This window comes from Tetrao urogallus, assembly GCF_951394365.1.
Source record: "Tetrao urogallus genome assembly, chromosome: Z".
NCBI lineage: Eukaryota > Metazoa > Chordata > Aves > Galliformes > Phasianidae > Tetrao > Tetrao urogallus.
Genome location: NC_136816.1, coordinates 1,333,021 through 1,344,940, shown reverse-complemented (window position 1 = coordinate 1,344,940; position 11,920 = coordinate 1,333,021). Strand labels below are relative to the sequence as shown.

The window sequence follows — 11,920 nt, the reverse complement described above, 5'->3', positions numbered from 1 at the left end:
ATCCTCTCCCTTATAATTCTGATACTGCACCTATTCCTGTTACTATAGAAGGAAGAATCAGAGCCTGTCAATGGAACAGAGGATATTGGCTCTGACCATTCCCTTTTCAGTCCACATGGCCAAAGCTCTGTAATTGGTACTCCTGCTGGAAAGAGGAAGTTCTATCAGCGTAGGGGCAATGCAATCTGCTATCTGCTTAAGCAGAGCAATGCAAAAAGGATCTTACAGATCTCCCCTTTTCCAAAACTAACCCTACTGACATTTCTATGCATCTTCGTAGGGACAGGGGATGTAGGGACGTAAACTTTCCCTTACTAATGGAGAGGTGAGAAGCATTATGAAGGAAGTGAAATCCTTGATGGAAGACCCTATCGGGCTAGCAGAACAATTCAATTGATTTCTGGGACCCAATATTTACTCTTGGGGTGAGTGGATTTCTATTTTAAGTACACTATCTAATGGGGAAGAAAGAGGAATGATTAGGCAACATGCTATGCAGCAGTGGGAGGGAAGGCAGCCTTCAGGTCTAGAAGCAATCCTGGAAGTAAAATATCCAATAACAGACCCAGAATTGGACAACAGTGAAAATGACAGGGGATGTATGAAGGATTTATGATAAATACTAACCCTAGGAATCAAGGATGCAGTGCAGGGAATATTGAAGGTTAACTCTGTAGCTAAAACATAGCCAAATATACAAGACTCTTCAGAAAGTAGAAGGGTGGCATGAACAACCACTAGAGAATCTTTTGAGGGAAGCACAGAAAGTGTACGTTAGAAAGGAAGAAGAAAAACAGAAACAAAAGACAAAGATGCTGCTTCGCCAGAGTCTAACCTGTTGGATGAGAATGTTTCTCACACTCATTAACTGAAATAATACTTATGTTCTGTAATCATTCTCAGCATCGTCTTGAGCTCCTCTCTGTGTCTGTGGCAACAATAGAAAGCAAGGCTCAGCTTTGGACATTAAGGCCATGCAATGCAATTGTGAAGAAAAGCACAACTGCTAGACTACAGTGTGGATTTCCCTTTCTGAAGATACTTGTGTTACTAACTTAAAATGTCAAGGCTTTGAACCCGATCATCTTATCTTGTAGTAGATTTTAGATACCTGATCTCATCCAGAGTGCATTTATTTGCATGGAAACCTTTCAAAATATTAACTCAAAATATCAACAAAATGCTTCCAGAAGACAAAATTTAAAAAATTTAGATACAGTATGCAAGCTCCAACCAGTTCTGTGGTAAGAACTTCTGCGAATGAGGAAGGTAACCCTGACTTGCCTGAGCCTTTATTTTTCACCCTCTTTATCGTGGATGCTGATTCTTTGAAGTAACTCTCACAAAACCAATTCAAAGCTCAGCTCTGTGTGCACAGTGCTAGCATTTCTTTACAGCAACTTTCATTATAATTAGAAATAAGACCTTTTACCTTGATACACTGCTTTTTATCTTCAAAGAACCTTCACAAATAAAATCTAGCTAATCCAAAAACCCCTGTATATGAAAAAATACTGATCATGGCCTGAACAGGTAACTAGCTTATGAGAAAGGGCTTGTGTTAGCGTGGGAGCACAAGGAAAGAGCCCCAGTCTGTCCTTGGCATACAGCTAGAAGAAAATGCTTATGAGAAACTACTCCGCAGTTGTAACTAAGTATCCTTGCTTATCCTGATACCAATGCTTTGTTGTCTCCTGCTGTTATATATGGCCAGGATACACAGGGTTTGCTTGGACATCCTGCAAGCCAGCCACCACCAGCATCAGCTGGAGGAAACCCAAGGGCTGACCATCACTGGTACCAAGGACTTGGAGGAGATTCTACCATCTGGCTGCCTCTGGTAACGTGAGTACCTCTCTGTTAAACCGATGAATATTAACTTGTCTCCATGTACTTTCTACAGGATTGGTAGACCTTACACAGAAACAGGCGCTTTTGCATTACACCCTTCAACATAATTGATTATTATTATATTATGGCTTACAGGAGGGACTGAGGTGAAATTAAATTCACAGATATCTGATGACAAAAGAGAGTTTAAACTTAAGGGTCACTGTGTCCTAATTCACTGTCCTCAATGTTAGCTACCCCTGTCCCAAATTTGGTCTGCACTGTGAAGGATTATTTTCTTATCTGCAGAATGATTTCTATTTTTAACTAAATAAAACAGCACTGGTGTAATTTCAGTACTTATTACACTAAGAAAAGAAGGTACTATTTAATTTGACCAAACTCAGTGAAGCATAGGGCCAAAACTGCAAGATGCAGGCACCTAAAGTGTCAGACCTAACTATAATGCTACTAACAACAGGGTTTTTAAGTATTACTGCCTGTGGACCTTCACCGTGATTCTTCAGAGACATTAAAAAAAAAAAAAAAAAAAAAAAAAAGCAATTAAAAAAAAAAAATCCAAAACATTTCATGCAAGTCTATTTGTCAAAGACAAATCTATGTCATTTTACATTTTTTGTAAAACTGGAGTGAAAACCCAATAGGTGGCATACTTCTATTCAGAAAAAAAAAAAAAAAATATATATATATATATATACAAAATATATATATATATATATGGATTTGCATTCCATCATTTAGATGGAAAAGTGCACCCTATGGGAAAACACAGAGCTTTCACCTCATTTCAAAAAGTAAATTTTAAAAGTAAATAAAGTAAGTAAAACTTTATTTACCAAAAGTATGTTGCCAACAGAAGGGAAAGCACTTACAAATGTGTGTTTCGAAAGCACTATTTCCTACCTGCTGTTGAAGAGTAAAATAATTTTGAAGGCTCAACCTAGGTTCTCGGCCAGTGTAAACAGTGGGAATGCACTAACTGCTGTTTTACAGCAAGCTGACTGGAAGAAGTGCAAAGTGTCATATTTACACAGGTTTTAGAGAGACTGCTCTCTAAAGACTGCTCTCCAAAATTGTTAACTGCTAAATTTAAATGAACACTGCATTATATTTGATAAAGTACTTAATTTGTCTGGAAGAATACAGTGTTTCAGATGTTTTTACTGATTCTGAGTTAAGCTCTCTCTCACCATTCAGAATGTGCCAGAGCAATGGTTCACACGAGACACCTTCCAGTATTGCATACAGTGATTCTCCTTGTGAGCTTACAGAATTTTCTAAGTATTTATGTTATTTCCAACACACTATGAGCAGGGTTTTCTGCTTACTGTTCTGATTTGCACAGGCTATATACAGAGCTTTAAATAGTATCACTCCCATGGAACACAGAAAATCCCTGAGCATGAAACTGCAAAGCTGGTACTTTTTGGGAAGGTACAGTGCTAAACATTCATGGCAACTGTCTGTGCAGAAATAACTAGTGTAAATGGAGGTAGTAAATGGCCTGAGTCATCTCTGCTAGATGAAGCTGTTTTAAAGAAAATACATAACAAATACTCTTTAAAAGAACATCTAATTAACAAGATGGTTTTGATACCTACCTACCTGATATTTGTACTTATGTTAATAGAACCATAAACACATCAAAACAATTGATATTTCTCATCTTGAAAAATCATATGCTATACTGAATTTTCAGTTTGCAAGTACAGGTTTGCAGAAAGAAGAAAAATACTATAAATATAAAAACAGTAAATACTCCAAGTGCTGCTTTGAAAATAATGCCTTCTATTTTATAATGCAGGCCGACAATGTCAAAGGTGAGTGCTGGTGGTTCAGCAGCAGAGGACGAACCTTCCAGCAGTGTCTGATGCACAGACTCAGATGTGAACAATCCAAATTGTTTATTACAAGTTCTCACATCACTTATATACCTTCACAAGTTTTCTAGCTTTTCCATCTGCCCCTACATCTTTCCCATCCACCTTTACATGTCAACTGAGCATTCTACAAACACTCTTCAATCATTCATGCAGGCGCTTATCCAACCAGAGCTGTGAGATGTTCTTTCTTCTTTTAGAGGTGTCCTTGGTTCTCATGCTGTTTATCTTGCTCCACAGCTGCTGCTCTGAACAGTCTCTCTTGTATTCCCACACCTTCCCACCAACATTATATTACATGTTGTTGCCACGTGCCTGATGGCAGCAGAGGGGCAGTCTGGCAGAATGGCATTGCTGTGGAAATGCCAATGAAGCAGAGGTGCATAATTGAATTCCTCCATGCAGAAATAAGCCTGCACTCACTGACATTCCTAAGCTCAATAATTATTTATGGAGACCAAGCAGTGGATGTGAGCATGGTAGGGCAGCAAGTGGAGAGTTTCAGCAGCGGTAACAACAGTTAGGTCACCTCCACTGGCGCAGATTTTTACAGACGTGGCATTTAGGATCTTGTCAACCGCTAGCAAAAACGCATGGCCAATGATGGGGACTATGCTGAAAACAAATGTTCTGCAGCAGAGAATTCACTCTATCAAACGGTGTTTTGTGCTCTTTGTATCCTTCTCGCGCTGGGGGCCCCGTGCCTGGATTCAGTACTGCAAGCGGGGCCTCAGGAGCACTGGGTTCACTTCCCCCCTCCCTCCTTCGGTGCAGCCCAAGGGCTTCCGGAGAGAGGAGGCATCTTTAGAAAGAAACAAACTTGTTCGTGCCATCTTTTGAAGACACAGAAATCGCAATAGAACAGATCTTACTACGGGAGACTCTTAGCTGTTTCCTAATGAACGGCCATCACAGCTGACACGGCGTCCCCCAGCCCGTGCCCGCACCCCCGGGCGGAAAGGCCCGCCCGCTGCTAACATGGCTGCCACTGCGGCCGTGAAGGTAAGTGTGGGATGGAAGGGCCGCGGAGCTGCCGGCGAGCCGGAGGTGCGCCTCGCCTGCCTGCTGCCTGCCTGCCTGCCTCTGCCCTCCCTGCCTATCGCAGTCCCCTGAGCCGCTGCTGAGCGTCAGAAGCGGCCGCGTGGGACGGGCCGTGCGGCGGCCAAGCCACTGCCGCCTCGGCGCTGGGCACGGGGTCGTTGACCTTCCGCCTCTCTCTCGCTCCCTTCCCCCTTCCCTCCTGTCCCGTCCCGTCCCGCCCCGCCGGCAGCGGCCCCCGGAGCGCGGGCAGGGCGGTCCCCGTGGCGGGCGGTGGCACGGTGCGGGCCCGGCTCGCTCGCGCCGACGCGGGTCGACTGCGGTGCCTGAGACGCCGTGGGAATTCTGGGTTTTGCTTTGCTGTGCTTTGCTTTGGTTTGCTTTGCTTTTGTAAAGTCTAGCAGCAGGCCCATGGAGAGCTGCACCTTCCCGGATTTCTGGCTGGGCTGTGGTGGGTCTGATTTGATAGTGAAAGTGACTGAAGCACATGCGAAGTTCCAGCAGGGTTGCAATCGGAATGAGGCAGAAGAAATCACAGCAGGGCTGGTCTGTGCTGTGCCTTTTAAAAATCTCTTGGAAGGCTCAGGGCCTGCCGCAGAGAGGAGGCTGGCGAGGCAGAACGCTTGGGTTTGTGTTTTGACTGGAGCAGTCATCAGCTTTCTTGAGATCAGATGCGTTCTTCAGGACCTCCTGTGAGGCCCTATCTGCAGTACTGTGTCCAGGCCTGGGGCCCCCAGCGTAGGAATGATACAGAGCTCTTGGAGCAGGTCACAGAGATGCTCAGAGGGCTGGAGCACCTCTCCTTTGAAGAAAGGTTGAGGGAACTGGGCTTGTTCAGCCTGGAGAAGAGAAGGCTCTAGGAGACCTCACTGTGGCCTTGCAGTACCTAATGCGGTCCTACGGGGAGGGACTCTTCACTGGAGAGTATAGTGACAGAAAAGGGATAACAGTTTTCCACTAAACAAGAGTAGATTTCTGTTAGATGTCAAGAAGAAGATTGTTTGCTGAGGGTGGTGAGGCACTGAAACAGGTTACCCAGAGAAGTGGCGGTTGCCCAGTCCCTGCACGTGTTCAAAGCCAGGTTGGATGAGGCCATAGACAGCTTATTCTAGTGGGGGGCAACCAGCCCACAGCAAATTGATGTTTATGTCATACAGCTGTAGCACCTATCTCTAGCATGTACCTTTTTCTTCTCCAGATGTAAATATTTAGGCAGATAAGCATTCCCTTTTGAATATTAAATCATAGGACAGTAATAAAGCCAGAAAATATAATACCAGATAAAACTAGTTACTGAAGGAAATTATATTTTTCTAGAATCGAGAAAGGGAAAGCTACCATTTTGATCCTGACTCCTGTTAAAATAATAATCTTCATTGTTTACTGAATTTATGCCTGGCCATTGTTAAAAATGATCTTTTTTTGATTTTGATTTTTGTGACTGCTCATGTTGCACACTTCTTGTATCATTCTTAAGGCAAACAATTGTTCATCATAATGTTTGTGTGAATTTCAAGATTTTCATGAGCAAATTAAGTCTAATATTTAATCTAAATGTTTGTGATATATAAGCAGCGTGAGAAACATCCAATATTATGCAGACAGTAATCATGTCTTCCTAATGCTTGAATATGTTCAGAGTTGGAGCCTGTGGATTTTCAAAGTATTTTCTGCTGCCCTTCTCCTCAAGTTCCACAAGGGGGTAGCAAAAGACAACGAGACGTTGGAGCTGCTTCAGCATATTAGCCTTGAGACTATCTGCCCGTGGTCAGTTTCCTCGAGGTAGTGGTTTTGACGTGTGAAGACAACCACACAGTCTCTTTTAAAATTAATCACTTGATGAATAGAATAGACTAGTACAGAACAGTTCCACTGGAAGGGTCCTACCAAGATCACAAAGCCCAACTATCTGACCTGTCAGGGATAATAAATTAAAGCATATTGGTGATGGCATTATCCAAATGCCTCTTGAACTCTGACGGACATCGGTTGGGCATCTACTCTTGTTTAGTTGAAAACTGTTATCCCTTGTTCTGTTACTACACTGACAGACATCAGAAGGGGCATCAGCCAATTCTCTGGGAAGCCTATTTCAGCATTAGATGGTAAATAAAACATTTCCTTATGCTCTTTATTCTTTATTCTGAGGCAATTAGCAGCACTGCTCGTGCATTCTGCAGCACAATGGGAAATAGAGGTAGTGAGAGGGAGGTTGTGAAAACAAGGAAACCTTGGGGCAAGGGCAGAGTTGCTAGGAGCCCTCAGTCCTCTCAAGAGTGATTGAGCAGCAGTATGGCACCTCTGCATGTACAAAAGCAGCCTCCTGGGAGAGCGAGCAACCAGGATGGACAAACAGAGTAGTGCTGCACATAGGCAGGGCATGCAAGGAGGGCAGAATGTGGTCCACTGTCTTCTCATCTGGCAGCAGCAGGGACCAGCAGTCTGTTGAAACAAATATGATGAGCACTCACTGCAATGACCAGGATCAAGGCAGAACAGACTGGGGAGCCACAACCTTTCTGGCTGGCATATCCACACGAGGAGACTTCCTGACGAGCAGAAGTCCTTGCAAGAAGGAGAAGCTAAGCTATCTTCCAGCCCTGAGGAGACAGACTGCAGTAGCATACAAGGTGTTGGGGATGGCACATATGTCTCTGGAGGAGGATCCTCCCGCTTGTCTCTGAAGTACCCATAAATGACTGTTTGAAGGCACTGGGGCTGGAAAGAGAAAAAGGTGTGGATAATGGTTTGGACACAGAAACAGGCTCATTAGGATAATCCAGTCAAGGACACAAGTCAGAACCAGTGCCATCAAAAAAAGTCAAAGAGTCTTAGTTACTGGGGACTCAGTACACACGAAGGTGCACCGAGGCTCCCATTTGCTGCCTTTACAGTCTCTCTAGAGAAGTTTGCTGCTGCCAGAAACCCACACTTCATACACTGGAAAGAAGCTACCAGGTCTGATAAGCAACTAGTTTTTGCTCCCACTCTTTCAAACTGGGTCACAGGGGAGTACAAATAGAAAATAGCAAAATATTTTAAAAGATTTTATGTTCCTTGGAGGATGTTGAAGGGACTGGGAGTACAGGCAGTATTCTCCTTAATCCTTCTGGTTAGAGACTAAGATTTGGGCAGGAGGAGAATGGACCAGCTGAATGATTGGCTATGTGGATGGTGTTAAACTGGGCATTTTGGGTACTGTGATCTTGGACACACTTAGAGAGACCACATATACTGGTGTTGGATGGGATGGAACTGACAGTGGGGGGGCAAGAATGTTCTGGGCAGCAGATTGGCTGGACTGATTAACAGAGCTTTATACTAGATCTCATGAGGGAAGGGGGTGTACTTCCTAGGGATGGGGAAGGACTGAGAAATGCTGTCACTCTAGAAAGCAACATGGGAAAGCCACAGATTTGTTCCCAAAAAATTTGGGAGGGCTCCTCCAAGAAGGTAACTCAGCCAATAGCGCAGCTGAAGTGTCACTAAACTGAACTGCATAGGATGGGAAATAAGCAGAGCTGGAAACCATGGTGCAATGGTGCAATTGGAAAACTGTGACCTGATTACTGTCCCAGAGACATGGTGGGATGAATCACAGACACTGAAACACTACAGTCAAGAGCTACAAGATTTTAAGAAGAAATAGACAGGGAAGGAGGAGTGGAAGGATTGCATTCTATGTTAAGAAATGGATAGGTTGCAAAGAGCTGGCGCTGAAGAATAGCCATTCTGAGGTTGGGAGTTTGTGGGTTAAAGTTAGGGATCACACCTAATTACAGAGCTCAAGTACTCAACATATTCTTTGCCTCACTCTTCACTGGTAGTCAGGATTCCCATGCCTTACACATCCCTTAACTTCTAGGCATGGATCAGGGAATGAAAAATTGTAAAAGCAGTTCAAATCAGACCTGAGACTCATGAGGCTGAATGTGTACAGGTCTATGGAGCCAAACAATATGCAGTTCATGGTCCTGAAGGAGCTGTCTTATGTGATTGCCAAGCCACTCTCCATCATATTTGAAAAGTCATGGCCATCAGGCAGTGTCTCTGGGTGACTGGAGAAGGGGAACATTGCTTTCAATTTCAAAGAAGATATGAAGAAAGACCAAGGAACTATAAGGCAGTGAGCCTCCCCTCTGTGCCTGGGAAGAACAAGGAGCACATCCTCCTGAGTGATATATTAAGGAACATGCAAGATGAAGAGGTGACCCAAAGCAGCTGGCACAGCTCCATCAAAGGCTGACCATGCCTGACCAGTCTGTTGCCTTCTATAACGGAGTGGCAGCATTGGTGGACAACAGAGGGGCACCTGATGTCTACCTGGAGTTGTGGCAGGCTTTAAACACAGTCCAACATCACTTCCTTATGTCTGAATCGGAGAGGTATAGATTGGAAAACTAGATTTGGCAGGTAAAGAATTGGTTGTATAGTCAGAGGGGTCAGAGTCAACCTATCTATGTCCAGGTGAAGGACAAGTAGTGTTCCGCAGAGATCAGTCTTAGGACCAGTGTACACAGCATCTTTATTAGCAGTCTAGACAGTGGAATTGAGTGCATCCTCAGCAATTTTGTGGATGACACTAATCTGAATGATGCAGTTGATACAAGAGAAGGCACGAATGCCACTGAGAGGGACCTGGACATGCTCAAAAAGTGGGCCTAGGGTAACCTAAGGAGGTTCAACAAGGTGGAGTGCACGTGTTGTATGTGAGTCAGGGCAACCCCTGATAGGTATAGACTGGGAGATCTCTCTGAGAGCAGCACTGTAAAGGCTTGACGCTTCCAGTAAATCCAAAGCTGGAGCCCAGTAAGTCAACAGTATCCTGGGCTGCATCAAAAAAGGGGTGGCCAGCAGACCAAGGGAGGTGACTGTTCCCCTCTATCCTGCCCTTGTGATTCATTTCATACTTACTTAGTATATAAACTGTATCAAAACAGTTTCAAACTGTTCTTCCAGCCTGATTGCCCAAGAAAGTGAAATACATTTGAGCGGTCCTCTGCTTGACCCACTCTTTTTCATTCCATTATGCTTTAGAATTATCAGTTTATTTCATTAAAAAATTGGAAGAAGTGCATTTAATGTCAAAGGATTAAATTTAAAAAGTAGGAATAACAGGAGCCTGTTTATGTTTCTACTTAAGGTTGTGTGTTGAATAAAATCTGACCCCAACATACAGAGGAGAGAATGTTTGATGCTGCTGTGGGCAAATATTGGATGAGTATCTTTGCTCTTCAACATCCTAGAAGAGCTAATTGTTCTTTTGCAGAGAAGCCTAGCAGTGCTCTAAGCAGCTGACATTGTTAGAAAGTTCCTTTCATTTCAGGTACTACTAGCTGTCTTCCTTTTCCAAAGATGTACAGAAACATTTTACAGAAGCAAGGTGGTTTTTAGGTCTTTGCTAGTCAACTCAAAAGACTTCTGATTTTTCAGAAAAAAAAAAGAAGAAAGTTTGTATAATAGTATATTATACTATCTTGTATTTAGTATTGCATATACAGGACTGCTCCTCTCTCTGGAAACAAGGAGCCTTTATTGTATGATGCTTTTACAGGTATATTTGACTCATAGAGACATTCCCAGAAAATATCTCTCATTTTCCTGTTGGAAAAAAAAAAAAAAAAAAAAGATGAATTGGCACATCTTTTAAGTTTTTTTCATAGCTTTTTTAATTGGGTATCTTTAAAGAAAAGAATCATATTGTGCGAAATCGTCAAGTTAAATATTTTTTTTTTTAAATGCTGTCATTGCAAATTTATTTTTGGGAAACTTCATAGTCTAGCCCCATCTCAAGCAGAAAATATGATTGGGGGCTGCCCAGGTAGTTATTGAGATATATTGTTAAATGGAGTGTAATTTCAAGAAGGCTGATAATGTACTTTTCTTTTTAAGATTGGAATTATTGGTGGAACTGGCCTAGATGATCCGGATATCTTAGAAGAAAGAACAGAAAAATATGTTGATACTCCCTATGGCAAGGTCTGTATAACACGAGATGTTTTATTATTACAAGACTCTTCCCCATTTTTAAAGATGTTTATTTGCTTGAAGAATTGTTAGACCAGGCTTCTCTGTTAGATGATCCATGTCTGTGTTAAATGGATACTCTCACGAGACTGTTTCCTTTTTATGGCCACGTGCTGTTCACAAAGTCTTAAAAGGTGATGGTGTGCAAAGGAGAATACACCTCTTCTCCTTTGTATATTGGATTCATTTACAAACTCAGTCCTGAATTTGCAGTCAAGAGTCTCCTCTTTCTTATTTGTGCTGTTTGTGGCCTGCACTATATGTCAGAGAGCTCCAGAAACCTTTCGACTTTGGAGAAAAATATTTGTTGAGGTATATGAGCTCCCATGTTCCCTGTAAAACTTTAATTATACCTTTATACACTTTATATAGTGTTGTCCTTGCAGTCTTGCTTACAGCTGCATCATTTGAAACAGATTGGAAAACGATGCTTAGAAACTGCTTGTGTGTCAAGGTAATCATGATCTGTTGTCCTTCATATTGCTTCAGCCCTTTTCTTCTGCCAGAGGGAGTGGAGGCTGAGGATGTTGCTCTGTACACAGTGCCTAGTGTATTGTGAAAGACACACAGGAAGAGAAAGATAAAGGACAGGAGAGTATGGGCAGGGAAAGGGGAAGTTCCAGTTGACACAGGAAGTTTATAGAAAGAATTGGATCTGAGATTTTCGGTAGTGCTGTAAGACCAGAGCAGCCTGAGTGCTTTAGAATTGCCCTCAGAATCTCCTCTGTAGAGCAACATTAACTTTAATGTTTGAATGAATGCACTTTTCATCCCCATGGAGCTGGTGGACATGAAGATGCGCAGGGGTTGGGTCACAAGGTACAGTGGTTTATGGTGCAGTGAATGGGTTGAATTGATTCAGTTAAGACAGAGCAGAAGCAAACTTGACTAGTGTAATTGGTATCATTAGGTGAATTAATATTTGCCTGTTTTAGCATTGAGGAAGGAGGAACTACACAGCTTGCTGCTCTCATTTTAGAGCAACAGAAATAAACAACTGTCATTGCACAATGCAAAATTGAAAATAAGAGCTTTTTTTTTTAGGTATATGTGGAAAAGTTTAGAAGTGTGGGTCTTTTTTTCCTAAAGATGCATCATCTTCTTCCTCATGATTGCTACTGATA

At 42.7% G+C, this 11,920-nt stretch overlaps 1 protein-coding gene across 1 annotated transcript in view; it reads left to right on the top strand.

Annotated features, from left to right (window-relative positions):
• Positions 1-4,709: 4,709 nt before the first annotated feature.
• Positions 4,710-11,920, top strand: part of MTAP (methylthioadenosine phosphorylase) — a gene marked incomplete at both ends in the record, with an annotated part of 28,219 nt that continues 21,008 nt past the window's right edge. The window contains 2 exons of the mRNA XM_079548204.1: positions 4,710-4,733; positions 10,662-10,748. Coding sequence (XP_079404330.1) covers positions 4,710-4,733; positions 10,662-10,748 — 111 coding nt within the window. The remainder of the gene's footprint in view (positions 4,734-10,661; positions 10,749-11,920) is intronic.